At 39.7% G+C, this 22,564-nt stretch overlaps 1 protein-coding gene across 1 annotated transcript in view; it reads left to right on the top strand.

Annotated features, from left to right (window-relative positions):
• LOC128665888 (serine/threonine-protein kinase MRCK alpha) overlaps window positions 1-22,564 on the top strand; it is a 420,939-nt gene that overhangs the window by 230,173 nt on the left and 168,202 nt on the right. Inside the window, exons 9-10 of the mRNA XM_053720136.1 lie at window positions 171-250; window positions 18,032-18,138. Of these exons, the coding sequence (XP_053576111.1) occupies window positions 171-250; window positions 18,032-18,138 (187 nt within the window). The remainder of the gene's footprint in view (window positions 1-170; window positions 251-18,031; window positions 18,139-22,564) is intronic.

Genomic DNA, 22,564 nt, shown 5'->3' with positions numbered 1-22,564 from the left:
CAATCCATTAACATCAAAATTGTTCAGTTTTTAATGTTTTTATTGCTTGGGAAATAAAAAAAAATTACTAAATCAATTGATGGCTCACTTTATAGTCATTTTTTTTTCTTTTTGTATGCGACTGAGGTTTTAAGTTATGATTATCTTTTTTTTTTTCTTTTTTCTTCCAGGAAACATTACCTCCGAGTAATCACAATGGCTTCTCAGCACATCTTTTACCCTTTGTCGGATTTACGTTTACCTCAGATTGGTGTGTATATTTAAGATGTTCATTATAAAAATTTTGGTTTATTACATATTTTTATTTTTTGTGTTAACTAATAAGACACTGTTTAATAAGGAATTAGCAATGCCTTTATTAGTTGATTTGCTGTCTCCAAAATGTAAAAATGTATGCAAAAAAATGCTGTGCTGTTGCTGGCTTGTAGTATTAGCACTAGCAGCTATGTTAACTTTATTTGTTTAAGTTGCTTTCCAGCAGCTCTTCTGCTCTTCTGAATACTTTCCCCAAGGAATCATGGAAAAATATTTTGGGATTCCTGTCCCTTTAACGGAACATAATAGTCAGAATTTAAATGCACATGATTCTTTATTAGTTTTGTACAAAAACTTTTTTTTTTTTTTATAACTTTATTTATTATTGGAATCCAATACATACATGGCAGAAAGGCATAAGTCAATTCAACTTTATAACAGTGTTCTGAAAAAGTCCAATAGGAAAGTACAAATAGCAATACAGTGCAAGATCCTTCATTTGGTTACATAATCAGCGACCCGTATAACTCCACCATGCAGAGGTATGGGTTCACATTTTCTTATATGTAAAATAACAAAATAATGCATAAAACAAAAACAAACGGAGATACAAACAAACAAAAAGGTAACACAGACGCATAATACAAACACATAACTTACCTGGGGCCCTCCGGTTTAGTTCACCCCCCATGGACACGCGACAGGAGCAAGAAAGGGAGAAGGAGGTGTCAATAAAAGTGACACCATGAAAGAAGGCGTCAGGGTAGGCAAGTTTGTGCACCACCAATGCAATATTACTGGTTAATTCTGGGGGGCAGGGAAAGACCAATTTCCCTTAAGGTTTTCATTTAAGATAAAAAGGCTGTTTCTAAATGGGTATATGACCTTTTCCCTGACTGCCTCTGGTAAATATAGAAGGTAGGTTCCCCATTTAAGTATGAAACGTTTTATTCGTTTTTCTGGATCACCCTTCACGTCTGCCTGTTCGATTAGCATTTGCGTGTGTATGTTTCTGAGAAGCTTTTGGAGAGGGGGGGTTTTATCACTAGCCCAACCCTCCAGAATCACTTGTTTCGCCAAAACTATGACAGTGGATACTAAGCTGTCAAAAGAGGGTGGGTTATCATTAAGGTTTAGGAAAATAATACGTTGAGGTGAGAGAACTATCCGAGTCTTTGTTGCTTTCGTGAGCCAGTATGAGATCTTGAGCCAAAAGCTCTGTAGCTTGGGGCAATTCCATAGCAAATGCAGCCAGTCTGGTGAAGCAAAGCTACACTTGGAGCAAGTATCTTTAGCTCCAGGTACCCATCTAGAACGCAGGTGCGGGGTTATGTAGGCCTGATGTATGAATTTTAAATGTGACTCCCTCAACTTGGCGGAAATGGTGACTGTCTGTATTTTTCTCAGACTTGCGTGAATGAGCTCTTCATTAACTAATAAGTCATTAAAACCATCCCATTTAGATATAAGCCCGCGCATAGCTGAGTTTTCAAAATGTTTTAGGATTAAATTGTATGTGTGTGATTTTATATGAACTATGAACTAGCGCACATAGATTATCAACCTGGGTAGCTCCTTGGGGAGTCGCCCCTCTGTTTTTAATTTAGTTATATAATGTCTGCACTGAAAATATGCGAAGCAATGGGAGTTTGGGAGACCAAACACATCCCTTAAATCCTGAAAAGGGATAGTTTCCAAAGTCAAAGGATTGATTTGCTGTCTAATCGTAGTAAGCTTTTGACTGCGCCAATCCTGAAATGCTTTTGTAGTGTATCCAGGAAGAAAATTTAGGTTACCCTGAATTGGTAAGTACCTACTCACTGATTTGTCTACCCCCCCGCAACCTGCACAACTTGGCCCAAGCCCTAAGCGGATCCCTATATAAAATGTGAGACTGTATGTGTGAGGGTAGTGAAGTGAAGTTTGCATGGGGCAGGAAAGCCAAGCTTATTGGTTTAACCAAACTATCTTCTAGGGCAGGGACAGTGAATCGATTGTCATCAACAAACCAGTCCAGTATGAGTTTAGTCAGAGTGGCCCAGTTATACCATAAAATGTTCGGGAGACGTAGTCCTCCCCTTTCCAGGGGCATAGCTAGGTAGTTTTGCCCTATCCTATGTTTCTTACCTCTCCAGATAAACTGCCCTAAAGCGGATTGTAGTGACTTGGTGTCTTGTTGGGTGAGAAGGAGAGGTAACATCTGCAGAGGGTATAAGAGTTTGGGCAGCGCCACCATTTTAAACAAATGAATTCAGCCCATAAGAGATAGGGGTAAACTATACCAACCCGAGAGTAAAAGTTTTACGTTGCTTATAGTATTTGTCAGATTTAACTGGTATAATTTGTTGGGGTTCACGTGTACATGAATACCCAGATACTTAAATGAACCGTCTGTTATTTTAAGAGTGGTGTTTGTCAGAGTGGTGTTTTGCTTATTTTGCAGCCAAGTAACCTCCGATTTATTAACATTAATTTTGTAACCTGTGAAAGTTCCAAAACTCCTAATTACCTCTAAGAGGGAGTTCAAGTTGGTAGCAGGATTGCCTATAAATAACAACAAGTCGTCCGCATACAGCGACAGATGCTGCTTGTGGTCTAAGACTTCTAATGCCGCACATTTTTGTCGGATGTGGCATGCTAGGGGTTCTATAGCCAGGTCGAATTGCAAAGGGGATAGAGGGCATCCCTGGTACCCCTCTGCAATACAAATGAGGGGGAAAGCTCACCATTAACTATCAAAGACGCCTTAGGGGCTGTATATAACCGTTGGAGAAAAGTTGTAAAGTTGCCTGAAATGCCGAATTTTTCTAGTGACGTGTGCAAATGGTCCCATTCAATCCTGTCAAATGCCTTTTCCGCGTCAAGGGCGAGGAGACAGGCGTCTTGTAAGTCCACAGGACTAGGGGAATGGGAGTTATACCAATAATAAGAGGTAATTGCTAATGTTTTCCTGATGTTGATCACTGATGATCTCCCTTTTACAAACCCGGTCTGATCGGTGTGTATGATTGAGGGAAGAACCTGGGCCAACCGGTCAGCTAAAAGTTTGGTCAGTAGTTTATAATCGCTGTTTAACAATGAAATTGGGCGATATGAGGAGGTATCTGTGGGATCTTTGTCAGGTTTAGGGATGAGGCAAATGTTTGCCTCCGTAAATCTGGCATCTATTTGAGAGGAGCCTTCCAGGTATGCGGTATATAGGGAGGCCAGGGTTGGGGCCATCTCATTCACAAGGAGTCTATAGTATTCTACAGGTAACCCATCAGGGCCTGCTGCTTTTCCAAGCTTGGCTCTGTTTACAGCCTTAACTACTTCCTGGGGAAGAATGCTGGCGCTAAGTAGTGAGTTATGCTCTTCTGAAAGAGTCGGGATATGTGTAGCATCCCAAAAGCTCTGCTTAGCCTATAAGCTAATCTCCTGGCTGGTGTATAAAGAGGTGTAGTATTTAATAAACTCTGACATGATTTCTTTGTTGTTTGAAGTTAAATGTGATTGGGATTTTATGGCCAATATGTGCGATTTAGGCATATAAAGTTTGACCAAGTTTGCCAGCAACTTACCCGACTTGTTGCCATGTCTGAAGTACCGTCCCTGTCTGTGTATATCGAAATTGATATTCTGCTGAGCTAAGTATGTGTCCCTAGCCATCTTAAGATCATAATATTGTTTTTTAGATCTAGGGGTGGGGTTAGAGAGGTACTCATTATATGCTTCAGTAAGGTTTGCTAAAAATGTCTCATCAATTTTTTTGATATTTTTATTGTGATGTGCAGTAAAAGAGGTAATAAAACCCCTCATGACAGGCTTGGAAGCGTGCCAAAACAAGTTAGGGTTCTCTTTATGTTGGTCGTTATCTGAGGCATAATTTACCCACGCACTCTTCAGATGCTGTCATTATATAGATAAGAGGGAAATCTCCAGGATCTACTTGGAGGTCTCATGGATGTTGGCTGAAGTAAGAAATGAATTGGGGCATGGTCTGAGATCGTTATGTGTTCTATTGTCGGATGCTGGATTTGAGGCGTTATAACAGAGGAGGTGAGGAAATAATCTATTTGTGAAAGGGTGCTGTGTGTCTTAGACAGACAAGTATAATTTCTCTCCAATGGGTTCAGTACTCTCCATACATCTACAAGGCTCAAAGTGACCTTTAGGTTGCTTATCAGTGAAACTTCCCTCTTATACCTTGAGTGTGAGTAACTTAAGGAGCCAGTTGATGCTGGGTCTCTAAACCTGTCTAAAGGAAGGGCCTGGACCAAGTTGTAGTCCCCCCCCAAAAAAAATAATAGGAGCAGCGTAAGTGGCCAATCTAGCTATTAGAGAGGACCAAAATGAAGGGCAAAATTCATTAGGGCCATAAACATTACATAGAGTGTATTCCAGATTCCCCACTTTTAGAATTGCAAGTATATATCTACCGTCCCTATCTATCTCTACTTGTGAAAAAGATACCTGGAGGCCTTTTCTCACTAGAATAGCTACCCCTCTTTTCCTACTTTCAGTAGGGGAATACAGAATATGACCTACCCATCTAACTTTCAGTTTTTCATGTTCTTCAGAGGTCAATTTGGTCTCCTGGAGCAGAGCTATATCGGTATGGAGTTTTTTAAGCTGTTGTAGGATCATACTCCTCTTTGCAGGGGACGTAATGCCCCCAACATTCCAGTAAGTTAACCTAAGGTTTATAGCCATATGGTATTAATATTAGGGTAAAAGTAGGCAAGTGTGAAAAGTGAGCTGCGCGGTGTGTGTCTTTGCCCCTGAACGTCTAGTCTGAAACATATTAGATCATAGGCCCTACAAGTTGGATAAAAAAATATGTGTGTGTAATGTAAATGAAGATCCAGAGAGTTGGAACTCAAGGGGTTGACTCACCAGTAGGAAAAGAACAGGGGCAATTTTCTCTGAATTCGTGTCCATGGGGGGAGAGACCCCGAGTGCTCCAGAAGTGATCTGAGGACGGATCCAAAAAAAGAACATAGTTATAGGCAGGCACTTCTTCAAATACAGGAAATTATCAAACAAGGCAACTATGTGGTATAACAGATCAAAATGTTTGGTACACGACATTAGCATTTGTAATGAAACTTCAGTAAGACTATACATAGCATTGTCTAGGGTAAACCAGGAGACCTCTAGGAAATGAGGATACGCAGCTGCATTAATGATACACATGAGGTAGAGGTACACAATCCCGGCTGCACCCATGTCAAGACTTCCTGTCTCAAAGGAAATCTGTCTATAAAGAAACAGAGAGAGTAATAAAAACACATAACGATAACAGATATTGTGACATCCCAGCTCTAGGAGCCAGCCCATGGGAGGGTGGGAAAGGGGTGGTAAGGCCACATGAAACCTTGGAATATGTAGTGGAGCTTTAGAGAGAATAAATGTACCAATGGTTTCTGCACACAGTAGGCGCCAGGGAATGGGTCTTAGGCGACAAGGTAGGGGTGGTGGCGAATACTGAAGATGTTTGTGCTTGGTATCGATATGCCGGGCCCAAAACATTACTGCAACACCAATAGCCACTTGTATCAGAAGGCACGTGGTGGACATAAGGTCCCCACGAAAGTTTATAAGGGGCAAGGCAGAGTTGAAGCACCCCAGGGGGCATAGGAGAAACCAGCAATAACTGAGAATTGTCTTGATAGGACCCATACAGGAACCACGATTTAAGTACCCTGAATATTGTCTCCCAACCGTGATAATTCTATGTACAAAAGAACAAAAACCTGTGCAAACAGTGCAACAGCAAAAAGAGCAAATTGTAATTTGCGGGGCCGTGTATCCGGTCCCACACAGAACTGGAAAATATAACCAGAACCACAGACCCCGCAAGAGCAAGATACACATTATAAGAAACATGATGTGCAATTAAAGAAACTGTGAGCATTGATACTTATTAATGTCTCATCATCCATTGTCTTGTTTCCGCTCTGATGCCAGGTATGCCTGTGCTGCCGCAGGCGAATGGAAGGTTTTGGGGCCTGAGATGCTCTGGATTTTTAGAGTAGCTGGAAACATGAGCGCAAATTTACGCCCCTGTTCATGCAGAGTGGAGCAAATAGAAGCAAAGTCTTTGCGTCTCTTGGTAACCTCGACTGAAAAGTCTTTAAATAGTAAGATGTGGTGGTCTTCAAAGATAACTTCCTTGGCCGCCCTATAGGCTCTTAGGATCGCCAGCTTATCCTGGAAATTCAAGCATTTAAAAATTACTTGTCGTGGCCTCTCTCTGGAATTTTCCAAATGAATGTTGGGGCCTATGCGATGAGATCTTTCTATGTCTAGAGGTAAACAATCCTGAGGCAGGCCTAAGATTTTTGGAAGGGTCATAGCAGCAAATCCTAGCAGATCTTTATCTTTAATAGATTCAGGGACGCCTATGATTCGGAGGTTATTTCGCCTGCTACGATTTTCCAAGTCCTCCACTTTATCTATTAGTTGCTGATTTTGTTTCAGTAGGCGTTTTAGAGAGACATCTGATTCGTGCTGTCTGTCTTCGACCCCCGAGATTCTTTGTTCCGCGGCTGACATGCGGGTAGAGAAAAGCCGCACTTCGCTGGTTAAGGTATCAACACCAGCCTGCAAGCTGTCCATTTTCGGTAAAAAAAAAAGCCTTGAGGTCCTGCAGGAGCGAGGAATGGTCTCCTGAAGAGCTGCCTTCAGCATCTGCAAATGGAGGGTTGGCCTGTGTTTCTGATAGAGGCTTTTGTCTTTTTTCCAGGTTTTTTGATCGGTGACTCATGGTGCTACTTAAAGGCGAGGGCAGCCTGTGAAAATACTCGTCTACTTTCATAGAACAAAGTGCAGAAAAGTCTGAAAATATTGTAATGCTTTGAAGAAGCCACCAGGTGGCGTTGTTGTGCTGTATAGTGCAGCAAATGAGTGGATTAGGTGGAGGGGAAATGGAGGGTAGGAGAAAAAATAAACACAAATAAGAGAATTGCAGATATCACAATCCAGGCTGCAGAAGTGAAGTGACAAAAATTTAGCTACACCAGCTATGCAGATTGTGTTGCTTCCCTCTCCCTCTAGCAGGTCTCCAACTCACAGCTAGGAAATCCCAACTATGATCCAGAAAAATTGAGCTATACCAGCTGCGAAATTTAAAATGCTCAGATAGTTCAAAATATGGCTGGAGCACAGGTTATTGCGCTGCCCAAAGTCCAGACACTGAATATGCACTTATAGATGTAAGTCACCCCTTAGCAATCACAGGGGCACCAGAAGGAAGGGATAACTGATGTAGCCTTGGGGAGAATATAACAGCTAGTGGTTTAAGTCTCAAAATGGAGATGTGATTATGCCTTGAAATATAGGTAATGAGCTGGAGATGGCTGATGTAAGAAACAAATGTGCTTGTGCGTATATTACAACACTCCTATGCTTGACCAAAGTAGGTAATAGCCTCTCAAGAGTGTGGGGGGAAAATGTCCCTTGGGGTACCTTTTATCTGGGCACCGGAATGACACAACCTTGGGTGCAGCGGTGTTAACCGTCAATCCAATCTTCTACGATGTCCCCACTTCTCCCCTGTTCCTCCCGGCAGCAGTTCTGAAGGCCGGTGTACTTCTGAGGGCTCCGACTGAGCTGAAACACAGAGGAGTCGGGGAGGGCCCTGACAAGATCGTACAAAAACATTTTTATTACAATTGTAATGGCAAAAATGCTTCTTGTAAAAGTGAATTCTGTTTCAGAGATACTTTATAATGTGCGGTTCCCTATGGAGCATATGCAAATATGGCCTGTGCACTTGCATCCAGATGGTGCACATGCTCTGTTTGAATGCAGCCACACTGGACATATGTACATATACTCCACTTGCCAGTACACAGTAAAGGTTATCACTGAAACAGCAATTGCTTTTATTAGAAGCATTTCTGCTAATACACTAGAACCATAAAATGTTGTTCAAAATGGAAATGCATGTTTTTTTTTACTATTATGTCCTTTTAAATGAGAGAGTATCATACTAACATGTAACACAATTTGCATTCAGTATATTCATTATGTATATTTGTTTGTTTTAATGATGATAACATAAGGAAGGGTATCCTGAAAAATGAAAACATTTAACTTCTGGCTAGCTACCCTTCTTGCCCCGTTCTGCCAGTCCATACACTGGCTCCTCATACACTGTAGAATATAATTCCCTGATCCACATCTCTCCACTCCTATTATCTCTACATCCTTTGACTTCCCAAGACAAAAAGTATTACTTTAGAGATCATCCCGGAGTCATCTGATGATCATCAAACTACTTTAAGGGACATGAAACCCATTTTTTTTCTTTAATGATTTAGAAAGACTATACAATTTTAAACAACTTTCTAATTTACTTCTGTTATCTGATTTGATTCATTCTCTTGATATACTTTGCTGAAAAGCATATCTAGATAGACTCAGTAGCTGCTGATTGGTGACTGCACATAGATGCCTCGTGTGATTGGCTCAACCATGTGCATTGTAATTTCTTAAATAATAGATATCTAAAAAATGAGGCAAATTAGATTATAGAAGTACATTGGAATGTTGTTTAAAATGGTATTTCTTTCATGTAATTGGCAAGAGTCCATGAACTAGTGACGTATGGGATATACATTCCTACCAGGAGGGGCAAAGTTTCCCAAACCTCAAAATGCCTATAAATACACCCCTCACCACACCCACAATTCAGTTTTACAAACTTTGCCTCCCATGGAGGTGGTGAAGTAAGTTTGTGCTTGATTTTCTTCTGTGATATGCGCTTCTCAACATTTTGAAGCCTGATTCCTCTCAGAGTACAGTGTTTGTCAGAGGGATGTGAAGGGAGTATCACCTATTGATTCTATGGTTTTCCTCATGATGACAATTAGGAACAGTTGAGTTGAACTGGGCCTTATTTTTATGTGTTTTCTTATGATAACAAGAACATTACAGAGACACCAGGGCCGGCCCTAGCAAGTGCAGGTCCCTAGGCAAATTGACAGCGCGAGGCCTCTACCCAGAACAAAAAAAATACTTAAAAGAAATGGGGCAATGCACTGTACCACACAAACACACAGATATAATACACACACAGAGATACTTATATACACATACATCCCCCCACACACACACAGCCCCCATAGCCCCCCACAAACGCACACTCAGACAGCCCCCACAAACACACTCAGACAGCCCCTCCACACACACACACACACACTCAGACAGCCCCCACACACACACACACACTCAGACAGCCCCCACACACACACACACACTCAGACAGCCCCCCCACACACACACACTCAGACAGCCCACACACACTCAGCCCCCACACACACTCAGCCCCCCCCCACACACACACACACTCATATAGCCCCCACACACACACACTCAGACAGCCCCCCCCCACACACACACACTCAGACAGCCCCCACACACACTCAGACAGCCCCCCACACACACACACACTCAGACAGCCCCCCCCCACACACACACTCAGACAGCCCCCCCACACACACACACTCAGACAGCCCCCACACACTCAGACAGCCCCCACACACTCAGACAGCCCACACACACTCAGACAGCCCACACACACTCAGCCCCCCCACACACACTCAGCCCCCCCACACACACACTCATATAGCCCCCCCACACACACACTCAGACAGCCCCCACACACACACACACACTTAGACAGCCCCCACACACACACACTCATATAGCCCCCCACACACTCATATAGCCCCCCCCACACACACTCATATAGCCCCCCCACACACACACACACTCACTCATATAGCCACCCCCACACACACACTCATATAGCCCCCCCACACACACACACTCATATAGCCCCCCCCCCACACACACACACTCAGACAGCTCACACACACACACTCAGCCCCCACACACACTCAGATAGCCCCCCCACACACTCAGACAGCCCCCCCCCCCCCACACACACACACTCAGCTCAGACAGCCTCCACACACGCACACTGACAGCCTCCACACACGCACACTGACAGCCTCCACACACGCACACTGACAGCCCCCACACACACACTCTGACAGCCCCCACACACACGCACACACACACACTCAGAATGCCCCCCCCACACACACACACACACACTCAGACAGCCCTCACACTGTGTGTGTGTGTGAGGCCAAATCTTCTCACTTCCTTATATTTTTTTTCTCCCACATCATGTACATGATATCCTCCATGCAGGTAATGAAAATGTATATTGTGTTTAGAACAAAACTGGCACAGCATCGGGCTGTTTATTAAATTAGGATCATTAAGCCTTGAAGCTGTTAAAACTCTCTCAGCCGTGCAAAGAGCAGTTTCCCTTCCAGACAAGCACAGCTTTCCCAAAAGAATTCAGTGTTAGAAATATCACTAATTATGATCTTTAAAGACTCATTATGTAGGAAACTATTCTGTTGTACAGGCACCTGCATCAGCTCTATTTGGTATCTCAGAAATACAAATATAGTACATAATAATAGTCCATGAGTTACTATAATATTCATTTTAGTAACTCATACATGGATGGATGGATTACAGATTCTCTTACAAGGAAAGGGTTAAACTAGCCTCTAGGGGTTGACACATGAATATGAAAATGAATAGCCAGCTAGAATATTGTACAGCCAAACATACATGTTAAGGAGAAAGGGAATATATTCAGTATATATATATATATATATATATATATATATATATATATATATATATATATATCCCCAAAAAAGAAAGAAAACTGTAAATTTTTAGGAGCCCTGCTTAACAGTGCAGCGGGAAACTAAGTGACATTATCTGTGCTGTAATCTGCAGTGTTTCTAATATAACCAAATCCAGTCAGTGTGTTCTATAAAACATGGAATTCTGCAAAAGTGCATAAAAGTCAACTTCATTATGTCTTGTACTATTAACTATTTTATGGAGTACACAGTCATAGGTAGTGAAAAATGTGAGTTAACAGGTTGTATATTTTACACTATCTCAGCCCTTATAATTACTGCATTGTATTTATACTTAACAAATATAACATGATAGGTATATAGATGTAGCTATCATTACATATACAGCAAAACAACCTGATATACAGCGTCAACTAAACAGTGTAGGATGCTCAGTATCTTGAGTCCCACGTTGACTATGAAATGACAAATATCCTTTCATATTATGTCTAATAGCCCAGCAAGTTACAAACCCTCCCACACACTGTCACACAGCATAATACGCCTGTATCTTCTAAATAAATACAAGTAAGTCACCCATTACATTACACACTATGGTTGGTTCTGCATATTATATCCCGTTGTTACAATCTGTACTGTACAGAAAATGAAATGATAAATTACAGACCCACTGGCTACCAATGCACCAGCAATACAAACAGCCCATGGAGCTAGCGCTGCCTACCTACCGTACACCGGTAAGTCTCCGTGTTCTGCCAGCTGCACTGCCAAGTTCCAACAACATGAAGCAACGCGCGGCACCCTCACACCGACTGAGAGAGCCAAGTCGCGTTACGCGGGAAAAGGAAACTATACTTCCTCCCGGCTCCCGCGCTGTTACTAGTAACTGCCTCCTAGGTAAGCGGTGTGATCTCGGACTGTTCCCGCCCTCACTGAACTTTCCCGCCGGGATTGGGAAATAAATTGCGCCCCAAAAAATAAAAACTCACTGCACAAAAATAATAAATGTTTGTGTTTAAACCCGCGGGGCCCCCCTAAGTGCGGGGCTTGAGGCGACCGCCTCGCCGCCACACCCAAAGGCCGGCCCTGCCTATGTGCCTCTTGCCTTTTTCTATGTCAGAGGGCTATGCTGTTTGTATTTTTTCCCATTCCTGAAACTGCCATATAAGGAAATTGATAATTTTGCTATATAGGTTGGGTTTTTCTCTTACATTTGCAAGATGTCTCAATCTGATCCTGTCTCAAAAACCACTGTTGGAACCCTGCTGCCTGATAACAGTTCTACCAAAGCTAAGTGTATCTGTTGTAAGTTTGTGGAGATTATATCTCCAGCTGTGGTATGTAATAGTTGTCATGATAAACTTTTACATGCAGAGAATGTATCCATCAGTAATAGTACAATGCCTGTTATTCCTTCAACATCTAATGTACATGATATCCCTGTGAATATTGCTGATGCGATTCAGAAGGCTTTGTCTGCTATCCCACCTTCTAATAAGCGTAAAAGGTCTTTTAAAACTTTTCATAAAGTTGATGTAATTTCAAATGACCAACAACATACTGAATTATCCTCCTCTGATGAGGATCTATCTGATTCAGAAGATCCTACCTCAGATATTGAGACTGACAAATCTACTTATTTATTTAAAATGGAGTATATTCGTTCCTTGTTAAAAGAGGTGTTGATTACGTTGGATATTGAGGAAACTAGTCCTCTTGATATTAAAACTAGCAAACGTTTAAACTCTGTTTATAAACCTCCTGTGGTTACTTCAGAGGTTTTTCAGTTCCTGTTGCTATTTCTGATATGATTTCAAAGGAATAGGATAGGCCTGGTACTTTTTATTCCTTCTTTCTAGGTTTAAAAAGTTGTATTTTTTGCCAGCAGTTAGTTTGGAGTTTTAAGAAAAGATCCCCAGAGTTGATGGGGCTATTTCTACTCTTGCCAAACGTACTACTATTCCTATGGAAGATAGTACTTCCTTTAAGGACCCTTTAAATAGGAAACTTGAATCTTATCTAAGGAAAGCTTATTTATATTCTGGCTATCTTCTCAGGCTTGCCATTTCTATTGCTGATGTTGCAGCTGCATCAACTTTTTGGTTGGAATGTTTAGCGCAACAGGAAATGGATCCTGATTTGTCTAGCATTGTTCGCTTGCTTCAACATGCTAATCATTTTATCTGTGATGCCATTTTTGATATCATCAAAATTGATGTTAAAGGGACAGTCTACCTTAGAATTGTTATTGTTTTAAAAGATAGACAATCCCTTTATTACCCATTCCCCAGTTTTTCATAACCAACACAGTTATATTAATATACTTTTTACCTCTGTGATTACCTTGTATCTAGGAACCTTCTTCCAGCCCCCTGATCACATGACTGTGACTGTTTATTATCTATTGTCTTAAATTTAGCATTGTCTTGTGCTAGATCTTAAATAACCCCCTGTGTCTGAACACAGTGTTATCTATATGCCCCACATGTACTTTCTGTCTCTTTGTGTTGAAAAGAGATTTAAAAAGCATGTGATAAGAGGCAGACCTCAAAGGATTAGAAATTAGCATATGAGCCTACCTATGTTTAGTTTAAACTAAGAATACCAGGAGAAAAAAGCAAATTTGATGATAAAAATAAATTGGAAAGTTGATTAAAATTAAAAGTCCTATCTGAATAATGAAAGTTTAATTAATACTAGACTGTCCCTTTAAATCTATGTCTTTAGCTAGAAGAGCTTTGTGGCTCAAATATTGGAATGCTGACATGGTATCTAAATCTAGATTACCATCTCTTTCTTTCCAAGGTAATAATTTATTTGGTTCTCAGTTGGATTCAATTATTTCAACTGTCACTGGGGGGAAGGGAGATTTTTTTGCTCAGGATAAAAGGGTAAATTTAAATCTTCTAACCGTTTTCGTTCCTTTCGACAAAATAAGGAACAGAAAGCCAATCCTTCCCCCAAAGAATCTGGTTCCAATTGGAAACCTTCTTCAAGTTGGAATAAATCCAAGCCGTTTAAGAAACCAAAGCCAGCCCCCAATTCTGCATGAAGGTGCGGCCCTCATTCCAGCTCAGCTGGTAGGGGGCAGATTAAGATTCTTCCAAAGTATTTGGGCAGATTGTGTCCAAAATCAATGGATTCGGAGTATTGTCTCTCAAGGGTACCGAATAGGATTCAGAGTAAGACCTCCTGTGAGAAGATTTTTTTCTCTCACACATACTGGCAAATCCAGAAAAAACTCAGGCTTTTCTGAAGTGTGTTTCAGACCTGGAGCTTTCAGGGGTAATCATACCAGTTCCGTTTCAGGATTAGGGTCTGGGGTTTTATTCAAATCTATTCATTGTCCCAAAGAAAGAAAATTCATTCAGGCCAGTTCTGGATCTGAAAATTTTGAATCGTTTTGTAAGAGTGCCAACTTTCAAAATGGTGACTATAAGGACTATTCTGCCTTTTGTTCAGCAAGGTCATTATATGTCCACGATAGACTTACAGGATGCATATCTTCATATTCCGATTCATCCAGACCACTATCAGTTTCTGAGATTCTCTTTTATAGACAAGCATTACCAATTTGTTGCTCTTCCATTTGGCCTAGCGACAGCTCCAAGAATCTGTTCAATGGTTCTCGGTGCCCTACTCTCTGTAATCAGAACGGGGTATTGCGGTGTTTCCTTATTTGGACGATATCTTGGTACTAGCTCAGTCTTTACATTCATACATGGTTGGAGGATCAATTTACCAAAAAGTTCCTTGATTCCTCAGACAAGGGTCACCTTTTTAGGTTTCCAGATAGATTCAGTGTCCATGACTCTGTCTCTAACAGACAAGAGAAGATTAAAATTGGTTTCAGCTTGTCGGAACCTTCAGTCTCAATCATTCCCTTCAGTAGCTATGTGCATGGAAGTTTTAGGTCTCATGACTGCAGCATCGGATGCAATCCCCTTTGCTCGTTTTCATATGAGCCCTCTCCAGCTTTGTATGCTGAATCAAAGGTGCAGGGATTAAACAAAGATATCACAACTAATATCCTTAAATCCCAATGTTCAAGGGGCCTCTTTTGTTCGTCCAACCTGGACTGTGATCACAACAGATGCAAGTCTTTCAGGTTGGGGAGCTGTCTGGGGATCTTTGACAGCACAAGGGTTTTGGAAATCTCAAGAGGCGAGATTACCAATAAATATTTTAGAACTATTTTCAGGGCTCTTCAGGTTTGGCCTCTGTTGAAGAGAGAACCATTCATTTGTTTTCAGACAGACAATATCACAACTGTGGCATATGTCAATCATCAGGGTGGGACTCACAGTCCCCAAGATATGAAAGAAGTATCTTGGATACTTTCTTAGGCAGAATCCAGCTCCTGTCTAATTTCTGCAGTTCATATCCCAGGTGTAGACAATTGGGAAGCGGATTATCTCAGCCATCAGACTTTACATCCGGGGGAGTGGTCACTCCATCGAGATGTGTTTTTTTCAGATTGTACAGATGTGGGGTCTTCCAGAAATAGATCTGATGGCTTCCCATCTAAACAAGAAACTTCCCAGGTACCTGTCCAGGTCCAGGGATCCTCGGGCAGAGGCGGTGGATGCGTTAGCAGTTCCTTGGTGTTACCAACCTGCTTATATCTTCCCACCTCTAGTTCTTCTTCCAAGAGTGATTTCCAAGATCATCATGGAGCAATCGTTTGTGTTGCTGGTAGCTCCAGCGTGGCCTCACAGGTTTTGGTATGTGGATCTTGTTTGGATGTCTAGTTGCCAATCTTGGCCACTTCCTTTAAGACCAGACCTTCTGTCTCAAGGTCTGTTTTTCCATCAGGATCTCAAATCATTAAATTTGAAGGTATGGAAATTGAATGCCTAGTGCTTAGTCATAGAGGTTTATCTGACTTAGTGATTAATACTATGTTACAGGCTCGTAAATCTGTTTCTAGGAAGATTTATTATCGAGTTTGGAAGTCTTATATTTAATGGTGTTCTTCTCATAAATTCTCCTGGCATTCTTTTAGAATTCCTAGAATTTTACACTTTCTTCAGGATGGTTTGGATAAAGGGTTGTTTTCAAGTTCCTTGAAGGGACAAATCTCTGCTCTTTCTGTTTTATTTCACATAAAGATTGCTAAGCTTCCTGATATTCACTGTTTTGTACAGGCTTTGGTCCGTATCAAGCCTGTCATTAAATCAATCTCTCCTCCTTGGAGTCTTAATTTGGTTTTGAAGGCTTTACAGGCTCCTCCTTTTGAGCCTATGCATTCTTTGGGCATTAAACTACTTTATTGGAAAGTGTTGTTCCTTTTGGCAATCTCTTCTGCCAAAAGAGTTTCCGAATTATCTGCTCTTTCTTGTGAATCTCCTTTTTCTGATTTTCCATCAGGATAAGGCAGTTTTGCGGACTTCATTTAAATTTCTACCTAAGGTTGTGAATTCTAACAACATTAATAGAGAAATTGTTGTTCCTTCTTTGTGTCCTAATCCTAAGAATTCTTTGGAGAGATCCTTACATTCTTTGGATGTTGTAAGAGCTTTGAAATATTATGTTAAAGCTACTAAAGATTTCAGGAAGACTTCTAGTCTATTTGTTGTCTCTGGTTCTAGGAAAGGTCAGAAGGCTTCTGCCATTTCCTTGGCATCTTGGTTAAAGCTTTTTATTCATCAGGCTTATTTGGAGTCGGGCCAGGCCCCGCCTCAGAGAATTACAGCTCATTCTACTAGATCAGTCTCCATTTTGTGGGCTTTTAAGAATGAAGCTTCAGTTGATCAGATCTGCAAAGCAGCAACTTGGTCGTCTTTGCATACATTTACTAAATTCTACCGTTTTGATGTATTTGCTTCCTCTGAAGCAGTTTTTGGTAGAAAAGTTCTTCAGGTAGCTGTTTCAGTTTGATTCTCCTGCTTATGTTTTAAGTTTTTTCTTTTCAATTATGAGAAACTTATTTTTTTGGATGTGGATTTAATTTTTTCAGTGGAAAATGGCTGTTTTTATTTGTATTCCTCCCTCTCTAGTGACTCTTCTGTGGAGTGCCACATCTTGGGTATTACTTTCCCATACGTCACTAGCTGATGGACTCTTGCCAATTACATGAAGAAAACATAATTTATGTAAGAACTTACCTGATAAATTCATTTCTTTCATATTGGCAAGAGTCCATGAGGCCCACCCTTTTTATGGTGGTTATGTTTTTTTGTATAAAGCACAATTATATTTTCAGTTCCTTTTTTGATACTTTTTACTCCTTTTTCTATCACCCCACTACTTGGCTATTCGTTAAACTGAATTGTGGGTGTGGTGATGGGTGTATTTATAGGCATTTTGAGGTTTGGGAAACTTTGCCCCTCCTGGTAGGATTGTATATCCCATACGTCACTAGCTCATGGACTCTTGCCAATATGAAAGAAATGAATTTATCAGGTAAGTTCTTACATAAATTATGTTTTTCTATCTGAATCATGAAAGAAAAATGTGAGGTTTAATGTCCCTTGAAGAAGTCATTTGCACATCATCAGGCTGTAAAGTCATCAGCTAAGGTGGTAAATTCTGGGTGATGACTTCAGATGACCTTAATGATTACCTCACAAGCATGAACAGCCAGTGAATGCCTCTAGAGTCATCTCATTTAAATATTTCGACCTGTGGGCAAACTTCAGTATGGTTTCTGATGACTATTCTGTAGTCATCGATTACTTCAGGAAGATCATCCTTTTTGACTAGGGTTCTTACTTGCTCCTCTGTCTTCTCCCCCCGCTCCATCAGACTGTCTCCAACCTTGTATAGCTTCAGACACTCTTTGTAAACCCACCTATTCAAATAGGCTTAACCTGTCTCCTCTGTTTTTTTTATCTTATCCAAAATATATCTTGACTCACAGCAGCAACTACAATAAATGTGACAAGCTACACCTATGTCTCTGCAACCTCAAACTGTAAACTTTGGAGCAGGGCCGATTCCTCTTATACTAGTCTTGTTTAGTCTGTTTTGTATTTGTATCTTACCAAAAATCTCTGTCATTACATACCCCTATCTTTGTACCCAGCGTTACAGAATTTTGCGGCGCTATACAAATAAATGATGATAATCTGTTGGTTTTTTTTTGTATCCAGCGTTCTGTCTGATAGTGGGTGTCTGATCAGTTGTATGCTCAGCAACGGTACGGGAACGTTGGAGAAGAGAATGCCACATTTGGGACAAGAACGAGAGATACATCAAGGTATTTTGTTGGATAATTAACAATGTTTAGAATTGTATTATGATATCTGTTCACAGATTCTGGACCAAAGAGCAGAGAATCCTAATAAATGGTTTGTAGCTCACATCTACTTAGAGGGCAAAATCTTAAAGAACCATTATAGTGTAAAAGCAACATCATCTTATTTGTTAAGGGCATTTAATTGTAACACTATTGACCCTGCAATGCTATGTGTTTAACTCCTAAAAAGTAACTTCTATAGAAGCCATGATTGTTTTTTGGATATTGTCTGATTATTGTATTGTATATTCCTTTTCCTGATCATTTTCAAAAGTAGACAACAAAGGCTACTACATATGTGGTATATTCAGTTTATCCCCTTAAGGACCAGAGATTTCTAAACAAAACTTGTCCAGAAGACCAGGCAATTTTTAACATTTTTACTATTGCTAACTTTTAATAGAAATACAGCTTTATTTTTTTTAGTTTATTTACATATAGAAAAAATAAATATAAATAAATACACTAGATTTTAGTAGATGACATCATCTACCTATTATTAAATTATTGTAAAATTACAAAAAAGGAAAAATCAAAAAAATCTGAGCAGAATAAATACTGCCCCAAGAAAAAGTGACAGCAGAGAATATAGTTTAATATTTCACTCTAGGGTACGTTTGTCATAACATATTTATAATTTTTATGTCCCAAGGCAGAACATGCTGTGATCTGAGATGTCATCGCAGAAAATGCAGCAGGTCTGCAGAAAGAATGGGGCACATGCAGGAATGGTTAAGCTCTTTCGCTTTCCAGCGCTGCTCCACATCAGACATTTTTCTTCAAACAGCACTGTGCTCTGGTTGCACTGTGTACATTTTCCTGAAAGGAACAGTCAACACCAGAATTTTTATTGTTTTAAAAGATAGATAATCCCTTAATACCCATTCCCCAATTTTGCATAACCAACACAGTTATAATAATACACGTTTTAACTCTGTAATAACCTTGTATTTAAGCCTCGGCAGACTGCCCCCTTATTTCAGTTCTCTTGACAGACTTGCATTTTAGCCAGTCACTCCTTGGTATATTCACGTGCATAAGCTCAATGTTATCTATATGAAACACATGAACTAACGCCCTCTAGTGTTCAAAATGCATTCAGATTAGAGCCAGTCTTCAAGGTCTAATAAATTAGCATATGAACCTCCTAGGTTTTTGGTAAGAATACCAAAAGAACAAAGCAAAATTGGTGATAAAAGTGAATTGTAAAGTTGTTTAAAATGACATGCCCTATCTGAATCATGAAAGTTTTTTTTTTTTTGGACTTGAATGTCCCTTTAACACAGTGTATCCAGAACAAAGTGCTGTTTGTAGGGTACCGAGTCTGAAGCAGCAGAACATTTATTGTTGATCAGCTCTCAGGGATTTTTTCACAAGACATTTTAAAAACGTAATACATTTTTTCTTTCATGTAATTAGCAAGAGTCCATGAGCTAGTGACGTATGGGATATACATTCCTACCAGGAGGGGCAAAGTTTCCCAAACCTCAAAATGCCTATAAATACACCCCTCACCACACCCACAAATCAGATTTACAAACTTTGCCTCCTGTGGAGGTGGTGAAGTAAGTTTGTGCTAGATTCTACGTTGATATGCGCTCCGCAGCAGGTTGGAGCCCGGTTTTCCTCTCAGCGTGCAGTGAATGTCAGAGGGATGTGAGGAGAGTATTGCCTTTTTGAATTCAATGATCTCCTTCTACGGGGTCTATTTCATAGGTTCTCTGTTATCGGTCGTAGAGATTCATCTCTTACCTCACTTTTCAGATCGACGATATACTCTTATATATACCATTACCTCTACTGATTCTCGTTTCAGTACTGGTTTGGCTTTCTACTACATGTAGATGAGTGTCCTGGGGTAAGTAAGTCTTATTTTCTGTGACACTCTAAGCTATGGTTGGGCACTTTTATATAAAGTTCTAAATATATGTGTTTAAACATTTATTTGCCTTGATTCAGGATGTTCAACGTTCCTTATTTTCAGACAGTCAGTTTCATATTTGGGATTATGCATATGGATAATCAATTTTTTTTTACCTTAAAATTTGACTTTTTTTCCTGTGGGCTGTTAGGCTTGCGGGGGCTGAAAATGCTTCATTTTATTGCGTCATTCTTGGCGCGGACTTTCTTGGCGCAAAATTTTTTGTCATTTCCGGCGTCATACGTGTCGCCGGAAGTTGCGTCATTTTTTTGACGTTTTTTGCGCCAAAAAATGTCGGCGTTACCGGATGTGGCGCCATTTTTGGCGCCAAAAGCATTTAGGCGCCAAATAATGTGGGCGGCTTTTTTGGCGCTAAAAAATTTGAGCGTCATTGTTGTCTCCACAATATTTAAGTCTCATTATTTATTGCTTCTGGTTGCTAGAAGCTTGTTCATTGGCATTTTTTTCCCATTCCTGAAACTGTCATTTAAGGAATTTGATCAATTTTGCTTTATATGTTGTTTTTTCTATTACATATTGCAAGATGTCTCAGATTGACCCTGAATCAGAAGCCACTTCTGGAAAAACGCTTAACTGAGTTTCAGTTCTACCAAAGCTAAGTTCATTTATTTTAAATGTTATAAATGTTTATCTTTAGCTATGGTTTGTAATAAGTTATTATGATATACTTTTACATGCAGAATCCATTAGTATTTATGCTTTATATATTTTCTTTTCTTACAAGAAATATTTAGAAGACTTATAAGAAATATTTTTCTGATTCTATGTTAAAGGCTTTGTCTGACTTCGTGCCTTCTAATAAAATGTTTAGGTCTTTTTCACTTCTTTTTTAATTATTGAAGTTTCAAATGACCAACAACATACTGATTTATCCTTCTCTGATGATGTTTTTTTCAGAAATTTTCTTCATCAGATATTGACACTAACAAATCTACTTTTTTATTATTTTTCAATTATTAAAGTACATTTGTTCTTTGTTGAAAAGGTGTTGATTATTTTGGATATTAAGGTAACTAGTTCTTTAAGACTAGCTGACATCATTTCTGCCTATTTATTTCTTTAGATGTTTTCTTTCCAATTCCCTATACTAGGGAATGGAATAGGCTGAGAATTTTCTTTTATTCCTTTTTCAAAAAGGTTTTTAAACTATATTCTTTGCCAGCAGTTAAACTTAATTTGGAGGGTTCTCCAATTTATTGGGGCTATCTCTAATTCTACTAATTATGCTATTGTTTCTATAGCAAAATAGTATTTATTTTCCTTTAGATAGCTGTATCTTATTTATGGAAAATTATTTAGTTTCAGGCTTGGTCCTGTGATTTATTTGGATATTGCAATTGCTTCATTTTCTCTGTTTACTTTAAGATCAAGTATCAGATTATGATTTATTTTAGCATTGTTTAAGGGACAACATTTACTAGACTAGGTGCTGTTGCATTTGTCTTGTTGTTTTGCATTTATTGATTATGCAAGTCCACTTTATTGGCTGGTCCTTTAAACTGAACTATCATGCTAATAATTTCATTTGTGTCTTCATTTTATGGAATATTTTCGCAAATGAGGGTTAATCTATGTCTTTAGCTTTTTTAGCTAGAAGAATTTTGTGATTTTTTAAAAAAGAAAATCCATATTTCCTTTGTTCTAAGATTATCAATTATTTGTTTTATAATTGGATTTAATTCTTAACTGTTACTCTGGGCTTCAAGGTTGAGTTCTAAGACTAAAACTTTAAGCTTATACTAGTTTGGTTGTTATTATTAGGAACGACTTCCTGAGTTCTTTCCCAAGTAACATGTCTATATTTGGAGTTCGAAATCAGCTCCCTAAATTTGCGATGTACGTGCCGTATTCCAGCTTGGCTGGTAAGGGGCAGGTTAAGGCTTCTTTGAAATTTATTTTGTCCAAATTTCTTTGATTTTATTCCAGCAAGGCTAACACTTTCTTTAACTGTGTTTCTGTCCTATGTATTTTGGGTACTGTTGAAGCATGGCTGGGCACCCATGGGGTTCAAGCGCTGCTCAGACCTGGAATCTTCTGGGCTATTTCTTCCAGTTTCTTTTGAGGAACCGGGTTTTGAAGTTTTATTCAAATTATTTTGCCTTTTTATGGTCTTTGATAGCATTATTTGTTTTCATTAGATACAATAAATGCATATTTTCATTTTTCTGTTTTCATTCAGATTATTTTCTGAGGATGCGGAATCTCATATGATTCACTTACTCTTTAGGACATAGTTAGAGGATCTTCTTTTCTAAAGCTCTTGATTCCTCACACAAGGGTCACCTTTTTTAGGTTTCCAGATAGTTTGTGTCACTGTCCTTGTCTCTATCAGACAAGGGATAATGTTATTGGGTTCCGTCTATCGGTACCTTTAGTCTCTATTATTTCCTTCAGTTGCTATATATGCATAGAAGTTTTAGGTCTTATGACCACAGCATTGGATTC

This window comes from Bombina bombina, chromosome 7 (assembly GCF_027579735.1).
Source record: "Bombina bombina isolate aBomBom1 chromosome 7, aBomBom1.pri, whole genome shotgun sequence".
Classification (NCBI taxonomy): Eukaryota; Metazoa; Chordata; class Amphibia; order Anura; family Bombinatoridae; genus Bombina; species Bombina bombina.
Note: the sequence above shows the minus strand (reverse complement) of the source record. Positions and strands in the feature narration are given on the sequence as shown.